At 42.8% G+C, this 19,561-nt stretch overlaps 1 protein-coding gene across 2 annotated transcripts in view; it reads right to left on the reverse strand.

The window, feature by feature from the left end:
• The window catches only part of Ppp2r2a (protein phosphatase 2 regulatory subunit Balpha), a 56,879-nt gene extending 40,852 nt beyond the window's left edge, over positions 1-16,027 (reverse strand). The window contains exons 1-2 of one of the 2 annotated variants that reach the window (XM_051160755.1): positions 15,708-16,027; positions 13,901-13,975 (exon numbers count right to left, since the gene is read on the reverse strand). In XM_051160755.1, coding sequence (XP_051016712.1) covers positions 13,901-13,975; positions 15,708-15,714 — 82 coding nt within the window. In that variant the 5' untranslated portion in view covers positions 15,715-16,027. The remainder of the gene's footprint in view (positions 1-13,900; positions 13,976-15,707) is intronic. The other variant, XM_051160754.1, reaches the window with a different exon arrangement.
• Between the last annotated feature and the right edge of the window lie 3,534 nt (positions 16,028-19,561).

The following is a 19,561-nucleotide window of genomic DNA, read 5'->3' on the forward strand; positions in this document are numbered from 1 at the left end:
GACGACTTCAGCAGACTCTTCCAGAGGACCAGTTCTAACACCCTCATAATTCTACTTCCCTCTCTGGTACATCATGCAGACAAACATGCAAGCAAAACATTCATACACATAAAAAACAAAATGAAGAAGGAAGTAGGAAGGAGAAGAGGAGGAGGAGGAAGAAGAGGAGGAGGAGGAAGAGGACTACGATGACTGTCCTATTAGAGGCAGTCTGTTAAATACTGCTAATAGAGCTGCACCAACTCAGCTTCCTGAATGCTCAGTATGTGCCTACACTAGGCATCCTTGCATTTAACCCTTTAACTAACAGGGCAAGTGTAAGGACCACAGCCATCCTCAAGTGTTTTGTTCCCATCTTCCTTTCTGACTATCCAAAAACAAGATAAAAATCACTTCCCTTAGAAACCTATTCCCACACAATAGAGGCTCAACATACTTGTTCTTTGAGCTGTGTACAACTTTCTCAGTAAGAAGGTATGACTCAAGGGGGAAAAGTTCATCCTACACATGAATGAGAAAAGATAAGCGGTACCAAAGGAAAAAGGACAGAGGACACAAACATACTCCACACTTAAGTACTCGCAAAACCCTACAAAAGATGTTTCTATATGGTCAATCTCATGACACATTATCAAGAGGTCAGGAGACAGACACCATCATTCACTGATAGATGAAAAACCACCCTTCCTCTCCAAAATGAAAACCAACCCCAAATTCCTAAGGCCATTTGTCAATATACAACATGAAAAAGATGTTTTGACCAGCAATCCTATTTCTTCATAAGTATATCCTAAATAAAGTATTAAGAACTGTATGAACCAGGTATCGTGTGACGCTCTTGGGAGGGTGGAGGCAAGAGGATGAGAAATTCAAGGTTATATTTGGTTACTAGTAAGTTTGAGGTTAGCCTGAGTTACAGTAGATCCTGTCTCAAAAAATGTTTAATTAAAATAAATAAAATTTCTTAACCTAAATGTCTAAATTAAATACACTAGCTAGACATACAGCCACTTATTGAAACATAACTGGAAAAAACATAATACAAAGCATATATCCTATGAAATATATGTTCACACCAGAACGACCTAGACCCAAATGATAACAGATATGTCTTGTTTTTTTGTTTGTTTTGTTTTTCGAGACAGGTTTTCTCCGTGTAGCCCGGGCTGTCTTGGACTCACTTTGTAGACCAAGCTGTCCTCGAACTCACAGAGATCCGACTGCTTCTGCCTCCCAAGAGTTGGGATTAAAGGTGTGCACTACCACACCTGACTGAGATATGTCTAAAAATGGTGAGATTACATTTCTGGTTTTCCTAACCTATAAAAGAAAGGCACTGAGGCCAGGCATGGTGGCTCACGCCTGTAATCCCAGTACTTGAGAGGCATAGGCAGGAGTATCTCTAAGAGTTTGAGCCAGCCTGCTCTACAAATCAAGTCCAGGAAAACCAAAAAGAAAAAAGAAAGGAAGGAAAAAAGATACCAAGTTACCCTCAGAGGTTGGCTGAGCTCATAGCTAAAAAGAACTACAGGGAAAGATGCTAAAGTTAGCTGTTTTCCTCGATGCTTATTAAATCTTAATTATTCAGTGTACATATAAGTGGTTGCATATATGTCACAGATTGAGTGGAGGTCAAAGGACAACCTTTGTTCTCTCTCCACCAGTTCCCCGGGATTTTAGAGGTATACATAGGAGGATATGAATCAGAGGCCAACTTCATCTATGTTAATTTAGTGAAATAAACCAATCACAAAAGACTGCTTGAAGATGGTGTGCCTTTAAGGCAGCATTTGGGAGGCCAACTTGGTCTACATTCTGAGTTTCAGGAGCCTGAGCTACCTAGTGAGACCATGTCTCAAACAAAGACTGCTTGATTGCCTTTACTTGAGGATCTAAAGTAGTTAAAGTAACAGAAAGTGAAAGCAGAATGGGGACCTCCAGAACTGGGGGCTTGGGGGAGGGCAGGAAGAGAAGGGAAGGCCATAGGGCAATCATCTCCCATAGTTTCAATTTTATAGTACCAAAAGTTCTGAAGGCAGGTGGACATGCTTTTAATCTCAGAACTTGGGAGGCAAAGGCATGCAAATTCCTTTGAGTTCAAGGCCAAGCTGGTTTACAGAGGAAGTTCCAGGACAGCCAGAGCTGCACAGGGAAACTGTCTCAAAAACAAACGAACAAACAACCTAAAAGTTCTGAGACACGTTTCACAACAGTGCGAACAAATGAACTACACATTTAAAACTGTCACTGAGCAAGGCTCAATTCAGTACAAGTGCCTAGCAAGCACTAAGACCCTAGGTTCATTCTCCGGTAAAAGAAATAAAGACAGAAGAAAGACAGAGACAAAGCCGGGCATGGTGGCGCACACCTTTAATCCCAGCACATGGGAGGCAGAGGCAGGCAGATCGCTGTGAGTTCAAGGGCAGCCTGGTCTACAAATGAAGTCCAGGACAGCCAAGATAACATAGAGAAACCCAAAAAAAAAGAAAAAGAAACAGAAGAAAGTTTCACTCAAGGAACTCACTGTGCTGTTGGAAACGACTCAAGGGAGACAGCACATGGGAGCACACATCTGTTCTACTGATCCCAGTAACAACCATTTTCATGCTGTTGTCTCTACTTCCTGCCTACAATAGCCCATTCTTTTCAAACAACCTTCTCATCCTATTAGTCAATAGGAAATACTGAAGAATCCTTTTATGCCCCCCTTAGAAATTCATCTAATTATAGCACCTGAGACTCTAACCTTGAAGTAAAATGGAACACAAAACAAAAACTACAGAACAAAGACATAAGACCACACCAAAGCACATTTCTGCACTCTCGCACAGCGCAGATGGACAAGAGCAGGGTCTCAAGCAAGACTTCTCAAAGCTAACATTCCTAGATCTCTAGAAAAATTTAAAAGCACCATACACCCCACACACACACACACACACACACACACACACACACACAAATTCTTTTCACATATTCTCATTTTTCTCTGTATGTCTGTCTCTCTTGCAGTGATGGGGATAAACCTAGAATCACATATACTTTATAAAGCCAGGTGGTGGTGGCGGGTGGCACATGTCTTCTTTTATCTCAGCACTCGGGAGGCAAAGGCAGGCCTGTGAGTTTGTGGCCAGTCTGGTCTACAATGCAAGTCCACAACACTCAAGGCTACACAGAAAAAAACCTGTCTGGAAAAAAACAAACAAAAAAACCAAAAATATAAATTAAAAAAAAAAAATTAAAGCAAAGGTGCTGATTCCTCCCTAAGTGCTCTTAACCCCTGAGACATTTTTCTAGACCTGGTGAGTCATTATTGATTAAATCCTCTGGGATTCCCTCTTATGAAGTCAGTCAGCTCCAAATTCAGTGAGATCCTTTCTCAAAAAATAAGGTAGAGCTGGACTTGGGTTGAACACCTTTAAGCCATCACTTTTGAGGCAGGGAGAGGAAAGCAAATATCTTGATTTGGAAGCCAACCTGGCCTACATAAGAGAGTTCAAGGCCAGCCAGGATTAAATTGTGAGACCTGCCAATCAATCAATCAATCAGATTTAGTGACAGGAAAAAAAAATATCTATTCTCCACCTCAGGCCTCTATGCACACAGCACAGGTTTCTGCATAGACGCGTGCACTACATACATACCACCTTAAACTAAGCAAAGTTGGGTAAATTTTATGGACTGCACAATTCCCTTTAGTAGCTGAAGCCAAAAAGCTTTACATATAAAAATAGCTTTTCATAATAATAAGCTCTACAGAATAACAAAAATGTTCTAGAGAGACTATAGAGCTGGAAATGTAACTCAGTTGGCAGAGTGCCTGCCTGGCATATATGAAGGCCTAGGTTCAATCCCCAGCATGGCATAAACAAGGTGTGGTAGCACACGCCTGTAATATCAGTATTCAGTAGTTTGAGGCAAGAGGAACAAGAGTTCCTAACCAGTCTCCTGAGAGAGAGAGAGACAGAGAGACAGACAGAGAGAGAGACAGACAAATTTCAGAGAGTGGTTTACACTGCTGCTACATACATGGGGAAAGATCCAAGCCTCCTTTAGCACTGGGCTGTAGCTAAGAAGAGGGAATATTTAGTAGGCTTGAGGTGGGTAATGGTAGCTCTCTGACTCTGCAGTCAAACTTGACAGGTGGAAGTTTCTTAAAGCTCTGTAACCTGAAAAGAGAGCAGCAGCCCTCACCTTCAGTTCTAAAGCTCTTACTTATACTTGCTCCAAGGAATGGTTTCTAAGATCCCATGCAGTGGTCACCACTAAAACACCACTTCACTCAGGCACGCAGATTTTCCAAATGGCTGACACAATTACACAAATGCAGCACTTGTTAGAACTACTGATTTCATCTAAAAGGCCTTTAAAAATGTAAAACTATCAAGCCCACATGGCATGCATGTTTCCCAAAATTCTAACTTTTGCCTGAAAACTCAAATTTTACCATGGTCAACAAATACTCTTAAGGCATACTCTTAATGCTCACCTGAGAAAACAAGCACCAAATACCCACCCTTGAGCAACTACTATCTGTAGTCTTTTTTGGTTTTGATTTTGAGATAGGCTGTACCCACAGCCGTAAACTGCGCAGTCCAAAGTGGCCTCAAACTCCTGATCCTCCTACCTCCGTTTCCCAAGCTAGTATTACTGGCTGGCACCATTTGTCAGCTTTTTATTTATTTACTTATTTTTGAGAATGGATTTTACTATGTAGCCCTGGTTGGTGTAAAACTTGCTATTTAGACCAGACTAGCCTCACATTCATAGAGATCTGCCTGCCTGAGAGTATGTGTGTGCTACCATACCTGGCTCATTTGTCAGTTCTTAAAAATAAAATAAAGCAAAATAAAATAGGGGAGCAACTGGCTCACTAGACAGTGTTGCCAAAGCTCTTTCTTACACAGTATACACCTTACCCTGCTGCAGAGATGCTTTTGGTGTGTCTTCCATTTTGTAACAGAACCTTTATCCAAAAGTAACACTTCTTATTACTCTACCAGGGACATTCTGAAGTAGAATTGGCCAGTTCAGTTCTAGCTGGGTGTGGCAGTGCACACCTTTACTTCTAGTACTTGAGAGGCAGAGGGAAATGAACTGTGATCTGAGTTCAAGTTCAGCCAAGACTACATAAAGAGCTTGTCTCAAATAGGTAACAATTATTAATTAATTATTGATTTCTGTTAATATTAATAATTTTATTAATTTATTTATAAACTAATGTTGGTATTATTATTATTATTATTATTATTATTATTATTATTATTGTCATCACTACTACTAGTGTGCTCTCAGTGGCTAGTGTGTTGCTGAGAATTACTGTGACCACTAGTAATGCTGGTGCCTCTGCACTTACTAATAATGCCAACCAAGATGCCTGCAGGCTGACCCATTCTCACCACTGCTATAAATGGCAACACAGTATAAAAGGCAAATTCACTGTAGTATTTATCATTATGAGAATACGTTGAATAAATGCTTGCAGTGAGTTCAGAGGTTACCAGACCATACACTGAGAACATTAACACTAAGTGACAACAATTATCACAGTGCTCATAAACTCTGACCAGAAAAATGTCCATATGTAAATACTTACATTACAAATTTACATACAACATTAAAAGTTTCATAAAGTATTTTAACCCATCTATAGTTCATATCTATTTCAAAATGGCATTAGCAGAAAATTCAGTAAATCCCCAAACTGAAATAATATCAAAACAAAACTAAAGGCTAGGGGTCAGCAGTAAAATGCTTGCCTAGTGCATGCAAGGTCCGCAGTTCTAGGTTCCTTTCCTGGTACCTGCTTCCCCCACCACCATATTGTAAACATCAAGCAAAAGACCAGGCACAATCATAGTGGCCTATAATCCCAATACTTGGGAGGGGGAGGCCTGAGGATGGACTTCAAAGTCCACTTCTCCCTTGGCTAAACATAAAAAACAAATAAACAAGTAAATAATACCTGCATCTGAATTAAAACAGAATCAACTTGTCTTGGGGGGCGGGGGGAGAATAGGGTTTTGCTCTGTATCCCACACTGGCTCAAACTTATGGTTCTGTTCTTCAACCTCCAGAATACTGTGATTACAGATAGAGCCACAGAGCTTGGGTTAGAGATCAGCATTTGAAATAAAACTGCATTAGGAAAATGAGGGCAAGATAAGCATCTTAGTGGCTCCACTTGGACAAGATTACAGTTAATACATTAACCTTCTCAACAAGGTCGGCTTACTTCACAGGGCTTTTGTGAAGATTAATAAATGAATACATACAAAAGCAATGGTCTAGGAGTAGTGGCTCAAGCCAGTCATCTCAGCACTTTGGGAGGCAGAGGCAGGAAACAGAGTTCTGAGTTCTGGGCCAGGTTAGGCAGAAGAATGAAATAACATCTCTAAATACAAAAAAGACCAGTGAAACAGCTAGGTGGTTAAGACTCTTCCCACGGACAATCTGTGTTCAACACCAGGGACCCACAGAAGAACACTGACTCCAAATTGTCTTCTAATCTCCACCATGTGTTCATCACTCAATATACACATGAATGTAATTTTAAAAATAAAAAATAAGCTAGGTTGTGGTGGTGCACGCCTTTAATTCTAGCACTATGGGAGATAGAGGCAGATGGATCTCTGAGTTTGAGACTAGCCTGGTCTATAGAATAAGTTCCAAAACAGCCAGGACTACACAGTGAAACCCTGTCTCAAAAGCAAACAGAACTGGGCGTGGTGGCGCACACCTTTAATCCCAGCACTCAGGAGGCAGAGGCAGGCAGATTGCTGTGAATTCAAGGCCAGCCTGGTCTACAAAGCAAGTCCAGGATAGCCAAGGCAACACAGAGAGACCCTGTCTCGAAAAACCAAAACAATTTACTGTAAGTAGCTCATATAAGAAACTCCAAAGTAAATGTGGTCATTTCACTGGCTTCACGTCAAACATTCTAACAAAAGAGCACAGGGCATTTCTAGGAGAGACAGATACAAATAAAAACTAGGAAGGTAAAAGAAGAACCCTGTGGAGCTGGATCTAACTGAAAGTATCACTATAAACTGCTATCTTAAATTCTGTATTAAAGAGCACTAGGCCAGCCTGGTCTACCTAACAAATTGAGGACAGACAGAGCTAGCCAGAGAAATTGTCTAAAAAAACAAACAATAAAAACAAAAACAAAAAGTAAAAAGTAAATGAAACAAAGTATACTGCATAAAAGAGTATTACTACACAGAGACTCAACAATGCTAGCTAGCAGCTGTTGTTAAACAGCAAGGCCAACTCTTCTACACAGTCAGCATAGACTCTAATCCATGTCCAGGTTTCTATTCCTTTCCTTCTATTAAGGAAGCAACTTAAGGCTCTTTAGTGACGCAATTATAATTTCGATCTTTACCTCAGGTAAGAAAAGGAAAGCATTGTAAGTGAGGATGTTAGCCAAATACCTATCTTTGGTATTTCAATTTTCCCATTAAAGAGCTAACTTACAATGTTAGCCTTCTTGCAGCTCATCGTGAAGATGAACCAGGCACGTACACATTTGCAAACATGGGAACTGGTCTACTGATTCAAGCAATCTTCTCTCTCTCAACATTCTAATTATTCCACCATTTTCAAGGGCTTCACTGACCTTAAACTGATCATAAAATTTACCATTGGAGCATTAAATGTTGTTTAATTTGCAATTTATTTAAAAACTTGAGACAACTGTCAGCTAACTCAGTTTTACTACCTCTTACAGGTATTTAATCATTAAAGGTATAAAAGAAAAAGGGAAAAAAGCTTCGCTACCTTAAAATACAACAAAGAAATGTCTGTACTACAGACGGCCACTGAGGTTATTTGCCAGGCAAACTTATACAGAGAGGCAGCACTTCCGTGAAGGTGACTAGATCAGTCAGTAGCAAACCTAGCGCTGAAAGCTATCTCAGTTCACACAAAGGAGGAACACTGCTAGGTGTGGAGTTCGAGGCCAGCCTGGATCTATAGTGTAGACTCTCAAACAAGCAATGCTGTTACAGAGAAACCCTATCTTGAAGAACCCCTCCCCCAAATAAATAAAAATAAAATTTAAAAAGATATCCAAGAACCAGTCCACAGTCTAAATCCTACCAAGACAGGAGACAAAAATAGTATATTTTGGGTTTTTTTTTTTGGGGGGGGGGTTGAGACAGGGTTTCTCTGTGTAGCCTTGACTGTCCTAGACCCGCTTTGTAGACCAGGGTGGCCTCAAACTTACAGTGATCTACCCACCTCTGCCTCCCAAGTGCTGAGATTAAAGGCGTGCGCCACTAACGCCCGGCTAAAAATAGTGTATTTTGATTCAGGTTTCATAAAAATCAGGTTTCAGGTAACAAAATTTTATCCTAAAATAATTTCCTATGAAACAAAGTTTGAGACTGTGAAATACACAAATCAGAAATATGTTTAAATTAACAAAGTGAAAGACTGTATCTTAAAAATTATTTAAGTAAGTAGGGTATGGTGGCCTACCCTTGCAAACCCACCACTGCTGAGATGGGAACCAGAAGATCATGAGCTCCCAGCAGCCTCTGCTGCACAGTGAGTTTGAGAGTTTGAGTTTAGGAGCGCTACATGAGGAGTTTGAGGCCAGTCTGGGCTACATGAGATCCTATTTCAAAGAGCAAATGGAAGAGGGAGGATGCCTGTTTCACATTTTTATATTTTGAATTCATACTTTAAAAGCAGTAAATAGGAAAAGATGAAATGGTGGGAGTATAAAAATGGGACAGGTGTAGCCTGGCCCTCTGTTGGTGCAATGGGCAGTACAAGTTCATCATCCACTCCAGCACTCTTTATCTGTCTCTAATCTACTGTTCAGTCTTCAACCTGTTTAGACTCTGACAGTGCAATCAAAGAATGGTACAGTGAGAGAAGAGACGCAAAGTTCAATGTTACATATATAATGATGTCATAAACGCATCACACTAGCCAAAGCTGTACAGTATGAGGTTCCACACATACACACATACTATGCCTTTACTTTGGTCAACAAAGTTTTAGTAGCTATTTTAAAGACAACACTCTATGGGCTGTAGAGATGGTTCAGGGGATAAGAACACTGACTACTCTTCCAGAGAACCCCAGTCTGATTACAAGCACCCACATGGCAGCTTACAACTACCGGCAAGTACAATTCTAAGGTACCCAATGCCCTTGTCTGACCTCCATGGGCAAAAGGCACATACTCAGTAAAAAGATGTATGTGCAGGCAAAACATCCACATGTAAAATAAAACTAAGTAAGACAATCCCCCAGTTTCCTCACTCAAATTATCTCTTACTTGGTCTAAGCACTGAAGTAAAAATTAAAGAAATCTTTACAAGGCTTTCAAAAGAAAGGCATGCTTATGCCTTTAATACCAGCAATACCAGAAGTGAGGAAGGAACATTTTGAGTGCTATGCTAGCATAGACTATACCACAGAAAAGCTCCAGGCCACAAGAGACCCAGTCTCAAAAAACAAAAGCTCAAGCCGGACATGGTGGTACACACCTTTAATCCCAGCACTCGGGAGGAAGAGGCAGCCTGGTGTACAAAGTCAGTCCAGGACAGCCAAGGCTACACAGAGAAATCCTGTCTCAAAAACCAAACAACAACAAAAGAGGCCAAGTATGGTAGTACTTGAGAGGCAGATGGAGGTGGATCTCTGTAAATTCAAGGCCAGGAAGTTCCAGGTCAGCCAGGGCTACATAGTGAGACCATGTCTCAAAACCAAAACAGGTCTGCCTATTCTTATGAGCAAGGGAACATTCGATGTTATAGGCATAAGCTCATTTAAACATCAAAATATGCATAAGTCAAGGTTTACAGTAAGCCTTTTATAGTGGAAGAAGCAGCAATGGGTGAACTGATTTGCCCAACACCACAATGTGTGATGACTAAGGAAGACTCAAACTTCAACCTAAAACCCGAGTCTGTGCTCCTACCAGCCAATAACAGAAAGTTATAAGGCAGGGAAAATTAAAGACTTAAAATGCAATAGTATTATGGTGACCTCAGACTATGAGAACTCCGTGAAATTAGAATGACAAAATTTAGTACCTCAATTTCCTCTCAAGTAGGAGGTTATTCCAAAGGTAAAACACACAAGCTGCATGCCTGCAGACCTGTGTAGACAGAATAGTAACTTAGCACGGGTTATAAGTGTCCTGCCTTGAAGACCGAATGGACAAAGAGAGCAGGAGACTATGACTGAATGTCAAACTCTGTTCTGTACTTAATAAAAACTCCCAAGCCGCCGGGGAGTGGTGGCGCACGCCTTTAATCCCAGCACTTGGGAAGCAGAGGCAGGAGGATCTCTGAGTTCGAGGCCAGCCTGGTCTACAGAATGAGTTCCAGGACAGCCAGAGCTATTACACAGATAAACCCTGTCTTGAAAACAAAAAACAAAAAACAAACCAACAAACAAAAAAACTCCTGAGTCTTGAGAAGTCAGTCTAGTAAAGACAATGTTTGCCAGAAGTGGTGGTACACGCCTTTAATCCTAGCACTCAGGGAGGCAGAAGCAGTTGGATTTCTGTGAGGTTGAGGCCAGCCTGGTCTACAAAGCAAGTCCTTGACAGCCAAGGCTACACAGAGAAACCCTGGGGGTGGGGGTGGCGCTTATTATTACTTAAGGCCCCTATTGAATCAGCATCTTAACTTATCAGTAGTAATAATATGGGGCTAGCTCTTTCTGCCATCTTTGGGAACAAGAGCAGAAAGAAACAGGAGAAATGACTTCATCCAGCCCCATCATTTTTACGTCTCAGTATAGGAGCCCAGAAGGGGTCAACAGAGAGCAACAGATTCTCATTTATGTTGGAGCGAGGGCTCCTGCCTTTGCTGTATTATTAAACTGCAAACCAGTAACAGAGAGGCTGAGCCAGAAGTTTATCTCAACTATCACACACCTTCCATCTCTCTTCTACCCCTTTCAAAAACTTAGCAAGAGTAACAGTGACACTCACGCTATTCATGCCTACTGTGTGCCAGGCCTTGTTCTAGGCAGAGAAGTTTACACATGACACTTGCAGAGAAAGATCATTCTGGCACTACTAGGCTTACAGTCTAACAGTAGAGGCTCAAGGAACTAAATATAGTGTCTACTTAACAAAGTTCTGTAAAAGAGATTTAAAAAAAAAAAAAAGATTTTCACAGGAGGTAATTAAAAGGTTATAGGTGTGACTGAGGGCAAGTTGGATTCTGATAAGGGAACAATTGTAGGAGGATGTCAGACATATCAGAATTGGATCAGCATGCTGGGTATGTAGCTGAGTGGTATAGCATTTGCTTAACATTTAGTCCCCAGAGTAGCAAAAACAATCCAAAGCAGGGTGCATAGTATTTGCTTATACACTATCATTCAGTGGCCTCATTAGCTTAAGAGGAACATATTGAAGAAATGTCATACTTTGCCAGCTGAAATGTTAAATTTAGTTTCTAATCCAATGGATCCAACGATCCACTAAAGATTTCTGAGAAGATGACAAGCCAGGATTGTGTTTAAAATTAGAAGTAAAATTACAAGTAAAACACAGGAAGAAAGTAGGACTCATTTAAGAGTACTGCAACTAGGCATGGTAGCGACACCTTTAATCTCAGTCAGCTCTGAAGGAGAAGCAGTTCTGCTTCTTGAGTTCAAGGCCAGCCTGGTTTCAGCGCAGCCAGGACTACAGAGAAACTCTGTCTCAAAAAAATAAAAGTTACCGCAATCCAGATGGAATGGAGCAAAACTGGACAAATGTGAGGATGGGTATAGAAGAGGAAAATGTTGCACATATAAATCAGCATGTCCTGGCCACTGGCTGGCTACAAGGGTACAATCAGACATCATAAGCCACTGACAGCAAAGAAATCCGAATGAATGATTAACAGAAAGCAGGTAATCTAAAGGTGGGGCTAGAGGCAACCATTTAAAGATTATAATCACTATTGATGGGCCATGTATAATAATCGTATTCTACATTAGAAAAGCAAGACTTCCCTTTAATAAACATAATAGACAAAGGTTATTACAAAACAGTTAATACAAACTAGTTTCCAAGACTCTGCAAATCAAAGCAGTGTAACTAGGAATCAGTGCTGTTAGGGACTTGTGAAGACGCAGTACAAGAACAAGTGCTGTTCTTCCTGAAGCACACGCTCCAAGGCTCGGCATCCTAAGACGTTAGGAGCAAGCAGTCACTACAATACACGTCCCCTAGGAAGTTACTAACCGAACCGAGAGCCACTAAAGCTATTAAATACTGACAGGACAGACAAAATTTACTACAGATCCATGACATATATTGTGTATACTTGCAGTATCAAAAACTATCACTTGTTTCAGTTAAGTAATTGATGTTCAGTTTAGAAAATCAATTTCTTCTGATTGAATGAAGTCTTCTGACCTATGAATGACAAACTGAATTTCTTAAGGGTAAACAGCTTAAGTTCTAGGCACCACACACCAGCGTTCTCAGCATTCAGGAGACCTTTGACAAGGGAATAAACAGAACCCCAGCAAGGAATGTTTTCCAAGTACAGAGCACTTTCATAACATGGTGAGTATTACACAACAGCACAGAACCGAAGATCCAATATCTCACTGCCTACTACTCAACAGGTAATGGAGTTACAAAACCAGGAATGCGTGACTCCTCCCTTCAACATAGGGTTTGTTTCTCTAAACGAGTTCAACAGAAAACCAGCGCACACGAATTGTGTGACCATCACTGAGTCACTCCCAAATTCTTTAATTCTTCCAAGTTTCTGGTTTCTCATGTGAAAAAGGGATGAGGACCCACTAGAACACAAAGGTAAGAAAGTCTGTACAATATGTCAAGTATGCCAAGGACTTTCTATCACAAACTGGGACAAATGTCACCACACAAGCGTCCCATTAGTCCACCAACAACAGTCTTTGGCCTACCACCACCTGAAAAAAATCCGCACAACAGCACTCCATGGACAGTAGGGGAGACCACTAGGGAAAGGAACCTTCTAGAGAAAAGAGTACACACTTTCATAGACAACTTTTGAAAACCAGAAGAACATGCTCTAACTTCGGACTTTCGTTTAGGAAGATGTCACTAACTATACTGTGGGGCAGAGCAGGAGGATCTCACAATTCAAGGCCCGCCTGGTCTACACAGGAAGTTCCAAATCAGCAAGGGATAGATATTCTCATCCTCATATTCTCTCTCTCTCTCTCTCTCTCTCTCTCTCTCCATCCCTCCCTCCCTCTCTCTATTCCAAAGCTTGGAATATTTCTGAGTAAAGAATCCTTTTTAAGAATATCTGCCTCAACCACAAAGATCATCTCAAAATGTTTGCAAGACCTTGACATTCCAAAATGTCTGATAAGTTCTGAAATAAATTAGCAAGTTTCTATCTCAAGTTCCCTATAGTAATTTATTACTGTATCTTATCTATTTTAACTGCACACAAATCCCTGCCAGACAATAAAGTGAATAATTTGAGCAAGCATTTTTTTTTTTTAGCAACCACAGTCAACCAATACTACAATCCCAAAGCAAATTAAGTTCAAAAGAATCTAAGTCTCCCCACAGAAGAAAGGGTGCTGCTGGGAACAGTTCTGAGCTAAGTATTACTGGCATCTATTTCTAATAATTATCTAAAGACAACACACAAACATGAAAGTCCAGTTGTTAGCATGAAGAATTTACGTAACAAGGAAGCCTTAATCATATAAACCTCCCAGCAGTTACTGCTCACCATTTACCTCATTAATTCAATGAAACACATAAGAAATAAAGCAAGACATAAAAAGAGATAAAGATTTTTTTCCAGAAAGGCCATTTTTAAAACTATTGTCCCACCTCTGGGACAGCATACACAAAACCCTGAGTTCCTTCAGTACCCAGGACTTTTAAGTCAATACTCGGTTGTCATTGTTACTGCCTTACCTTCTGCTACATCGTCATCTACTGCTCCTTTCACCTGAGAAAAACACCACTGAATATCATTCCCTCCTCCAGCTCCTGGAAGAAGAAAACACAGCAATTAAAACAGAGTTCTGCTCTGTTTACTCTCATAAACAGAGATGCTAGATATCTGAGGCTGGCAAGATACTCCCCACATAACCAACGCTGAGCCCACAGATTTGGAACCAAATTAGGCTCCAATAGTTGGTAGTGCATAAAAACAAGACTGCAGGTATGAAATATTTAAAGGCATATAGCCTATCAATAATTATCATCACACAGATATTCAAACCCTCACTTCCACGTTCCCCTCCCCTTGAAGACAGAGCCTTTCAAGACCTACCAGGAAAAAAAAGTAACTACCCAAAGTTAGTTTTCCTTTAAATGTACAAAAGGCCTACAGAAGAGTAAACTACCATGAAATATAGAACGAAGAGAAAACTTCGGGAACATTACTGCCTGAGAGAGGAATGAATCATGTGGACTAAGAAAACACAACACCCATTTCTTTGCATTGGTTGGGAGCAAATCACTGGCTGCGGACAGTGGAAAAGGGGCGGAAGTAGATGCCTAGGAAGAAAGATATGCTCAAAGGAAGCTGTTTCTGCCTCCCTTCACCTAACCAAAGATTGCAAAGGACTAATAATGAGCAACTTTGCTAATTTGTCATCTCCTACAAAACATCTCCAATTATCATTTCATTGTTCAGCAAGGTCAAAGGGCAGCTTGTTTGTATAGCAAACTGTAAACCAGCCCAACATAACTTCTTTAAAGGTCCTATTATCTATGTAAATATTGAAAAGACAAGGAAAATTGGTTCAATCTCAGACCATCACTGCCTAGCACTAAAGAGGAAATGGTGGGGGGGGACACACTCCTAGCTTTCTGAAAAAGAAACTATATAGCAATCTAAAATTACTAACTGAAGGGCTTCAAGACCAAAATGTACAAAGATAATCGACCCTCAAAGGCCACCAAACCTCGCTTTTCCTGTTTCCATTCCTTGCTAAATTATTCCCAATTGGGCTTCCTCCATGCTTTTCCCCCTTGCAAGCTTTATAAAACCTCTCTCCCTTTGGCTATTTATATCACTGAACTCCACAACTATTTTAACTCCAAGAAACCCTTCTGGGAGAAGGACATCTGCACAAACGCTACCGTGCAAAACGCAAAGTTTAAATTACCTTTTTTCTCCCACCCAGCCCCCCACCCCAATCCTTGCAACTTCGATTAAAGGCCTAGCACTCGTGAGTGGCATAAAAAAAAAAAAAATTAAAAATGAGACACGGAAGGGAAAACAATCGCAACGAAATTCAGGTTTACACCCTCAAAACCTGACCTACCCACAGTGGTGTGTGTGGTGCTGGGGAGGGGGATGTGTATATTGCCTTCATTGTATTTTAACTTGCAAAGCGCTCTTCCTTATCAGACATTATCCAGAATGTTTCTACAGGAAGGCTCGAAGTAGACCGGGAGAATCTGTGCGGAGGAGCGCAGGGAGCAGGGTGCAGAGGGGACCCATCTGCACGCCGGCACCCGCCCCACCCACGCCGCCTCCCGCTTCCCACCCCCACAGTACCCGTGCCGTGCTCGTGCAGCAGCGCCAGGCCCGGGTCCCAGCCTCCAGGCCCCACCGTCCCAGCTCGGTGCCAGGCCCGCCCGCCCGCCCCGCACTCGGCCAGCGCCCCAGGCCGAGGCCCCGCCGCCACGGTCGCTAGGGGGTGACGGAGAGCGCGCAGAGGAAACAAGCGGCACCCTGTCAGCCGGCCAAGGGCCGTTTCTCCTTTACCTGCCATGTCGCGCTGCAAATGGTGACCCTGCCGGGCTCGTCGGGGTCTCCGCGACCGGGGCTCAGCCCCCTCACCTGGGGATGGGGGGATCGAGGGCGCGGATGGAGGCGGATGGCACCTGAGGGGGGAGGGGACGGGGACCGGGACCGGGGCGAAAGGGAAGCGGCCCGGGAGGAGCGGCCAACAGGATGGTGGCTTTCACTCAGGGGCGTCCTGTCTCGTGCTCCTTCTCCCAAGGTGGTGGCGGCAGAGGCGGCGGCGGCAGCGGCGGTGGCTACGACAGCGACGGCGGCCGCGGCGGCAAGGGTAGGCGACTCCACTTTCAAAATGGCGCCCGCTGGCTGGCCGGTGACGTCACTCCAAGGGGCGGAGCGCTTTTGGGGCGGGCCGCGCCATGTTGGCCACACCTTCTTCCTGCCTTGCTGTCGCCCCGCCCTGCCCGCTACGACCCCTGTGATGATCCCCTGCCCAGAGCTGGGACTGTGTGGTTGGTTTGCTCTGGCTGTTGGCTGTGCCAGATACTCCCGCGGTGCCCAAGTGGGACACGGCCTGGCCTGTCTGCACCTTGCATTGTCCCAAGCCCTTGTACCGGGGCCAGAACTCTGGGATGGCCTCATCTGTTCGTTCACTTATGCTCACCCATTGGGTGAGCCAGCCCTCTCTAGAGAATAACCCTTTTGCTGCTCCAGTAACTCTGTGGGTGAGCCCCAGGCTCAAATAAAAAGCTCAAAATAAAATGATAATGATGCATACTCGCCGCTGCCTAGCCAAGGTGAGAGTTCACTGAGCCCAGAAGGACACAACTGGGCTGATTCCATCTGGGTGAATTAGGTTACCTTCTCGTAGACAAGAAAGCCGTTAAGAATTGCTCCCCACAGAAACTTAAATGCACAAATCCTGGCCCAGGCCTGTTCAGATAAAAATGGTAAAATCAATAATTAAAAACCTATGTTCTGTTGGCTGTGGTGACACATGTCTGTAACCTCAGCAGCATTTGTGAGGTGAATGTAAGAGTTCAAAGTTAGCTGAGTTTGAGGCTAGCCTGGGCTATCTATATAAGATCGTGTCTAATAGACGTGCATAAAACAAACAAAAAATATTAAACTTAATTTATTTAAATGTACCCTCTTCCAGTCAGATTTCCCTGACATTTTCTCCCATTTCCTACTTGTCTTTAACTAGCTTGGATAGCTTTGCTTAATAGTCAGGTCCATGGGCCTGGAGAGATAGCTGAGCAGTTAAGAGCATTGGCAGCTTAAGATCACTTTTCCAGAAGACACAGGTTCAATTCCCAGCACCCACATGCCAGCTCACACCAGTCTGTAACTCCAGTTCCAGGGGATCTGACACTCTCACATAGACATATGTGCAAAAACAAACAAACAAAACAAAAACACCGAAACACATAAAAATAAATAAATCAGTATCTCCAAGCACCTGCTGCTCTCACTAATGCCTCTTACACATTTCAAAGTCTATGGTAGCATCGTGCCCCTCTTCCCTCTTCCCCTACCCTAAACTCCCTCCAGCGTTCAGGCTCACCCAGCTACTCATTCTTCTGATAACCCTGCTGTTCTCTATGTTCTCTGCTGTTCTCCCCTCTCTGGCCACATTCAGTCTACTTTCTCTCTCCATTCTGGACTCTTCCAGATGCCTCTGGCTGCTCTCTCATATCTACAGTAAAACCCTTCCCTTCACCACATTATGAAGTAGTCATGTTGTGAGTTTATACAAATAGCCTCATAAAGTGTAATGCACTTTTCTGTTTTTTAAACCACATTAAAATGATCTCAGTCTGTGTCTGTTATTAGACGGAATTCTTTGAGGCTAGGAAGTATGTTACTCATCTCCCTATCCCCAGTCACATAATTCATGGGATTAATGGGTGAATAAATAAATCTTTCTCAGTTGGGAAGAAGAAACACTTAAATGTTGGCTCGTTAAGGTTTGCTGTATTGTGAATATTTTCACTCACTCTTCTTTTCCTTTTAATTTTTAAGACTGATTTTATTTTGTGAGTGTTTGGCCTGCATGAATGTGTGTATGCCATGTACATGCCTGGTGCCCTCAGAAGTCAGAAGAGAGCATCAGATGCCCCTGAAACTGGAGCTACAGACAGTTGTGAGCTGCCATGTGGATACTGGGAATTGAGGCCCAGTCCTCTGCAAAAGCAACAAGGGTCCTTAACTGAGCCAACTCTCCAGCCTTCATTCTTCTTAACTCTGGAAAAAAGAGGCATTTTAAAAGTCATCGTGTTGCCTGGTGTGGTGGCACACACCTTTAATCCCAGCACTCGGGAGGCAGAAGCAGGTGGATCGCTATGAGTTTGAGGCTAGCCTGGTCTACAAAAGTGAGTCCAGGACAGCCAAGACTATCACACAGAAATCCTGTTTCGACAAACCAAAAAACTATTACATAATGTCTTAGTTAGGGATTCTATTGTTAAGTGGGATTCACTCACAATCTTCTGGGCATCTCCAAGGGGTTTGGGTCACTTCTCCAGCCCCGCCCTCTGCAGCACACACAGCTTGTTTTCTAGGCTCCTGCTGGCTCCACTCCATGGCTGCTCCAGTTCTTTGTGCTCATCCCGTGGTCCTGACATCTCCAAAATGCTTGGGTCTTCTGTTGCCACTGGGCTACACTTTCACCAATAACCTCTCCTGGGCTCTCTTCAGCCCTGCCACACAGTGCCTAACCTCAACCACTCTCCATGACCCCTTCACGCCTTCAACACCAGTACCATGTAGGCGACTCTTACACTACCAAGCTCAGCTGGCAGGCTGTCTGCAACAGCGCTCCTGTGTGCTGACTCTCAGGAAAAGTCTCTTCTTCATCACTGGAAATTTCTCAGCTGCAGCTGGCCAGCATTGAGTATCCCTGGAAAACAAAGATTTCAGTTTGGTAGCTCTGCTATCTTTCTAATCAAAGCTGATTCGTCAGCCCCGGCGTACCACAACCACGGATTCTTCACCCAAAAGGCCGGGTAGCATCCTTACTGCCCTCTGATGCCTCCCAAGCCAGCCCTCCACCGTCTGTACTGCTGCTTTCAACAGTCTTCTCTTCCAAGCTCCAATAGCTCCCTGCATTCTCAATATCCAATGGCTTTTCTAGCCCAAATGTCCAAAGTCCTTCCACAATCCTCCCCAAAACATGTTCAGGTCTGTCACAGCAATACCCCGCTGTGCTAGTACCCATCTGTCTCAGTTAGAGTTTCTATTGCTGCGATGAACACCATGACCAAACAGCAAGTTGGGGAGGAAAGGGTTATTCAGCTCACACTTCTACTTTACAGTTCAACCACCAAAGGAAGTCAAGACAGGAACTCAAGCAGGGCAGGAAACTGGAGGCAGGAGCTGATGCAGAGGCCACACGGAGGGATGCTGCTTACTGGCTTGCTCAGCCTCCTTTCTTATAGAATCCAGGACCACCAACTCAGGGAAGACCCCACCCACAATGAGCTGGGCCCTCCTCCATCAGTTACTAACTAAGAAAATGTCTTACATATTGTGGAGACATCTTCCCAACTGAGACTCCTTCCTGTCTGATGACTCTAGCTTGTATCAAGTTCACATAAAACTAGCCAGCACACATGACCAGAGGAGAATTATTCAAGAGTTAATCCTTTCCCCTTCTGTCACAGACCTAGGGGAGGAGAATAGGGTGAAAGAGGGAGGGAGGAACGAGAGGACACAAGTGAGGGGATAACAATTGAGATATAATCTGAATAAATTAAATTTTTAAAAAAAGAAGCACACTTTTTTTTAAAAAAAAAAAGAGAGTTAATCCTTTACCTGATGAACCAGATTTGGAGTTGGGATTAATATACAAACCCTTCTTCATTAAAAAATAAATG

The sequence above is a fragment of the Acomys russatus genome, chromosome 18 (assembly GCF_903995435.1).
Source record: "Acomys russatus chromosome 18, mAcoRus1.1, whole genome shotgun sequence".
In the NCBI taxonomy this organism is placed as follows: Eukaryota; Metazoa; Chordata; class Mammalia; order Rodentia; family Muridae; genus Acomys; species Acomys russatus.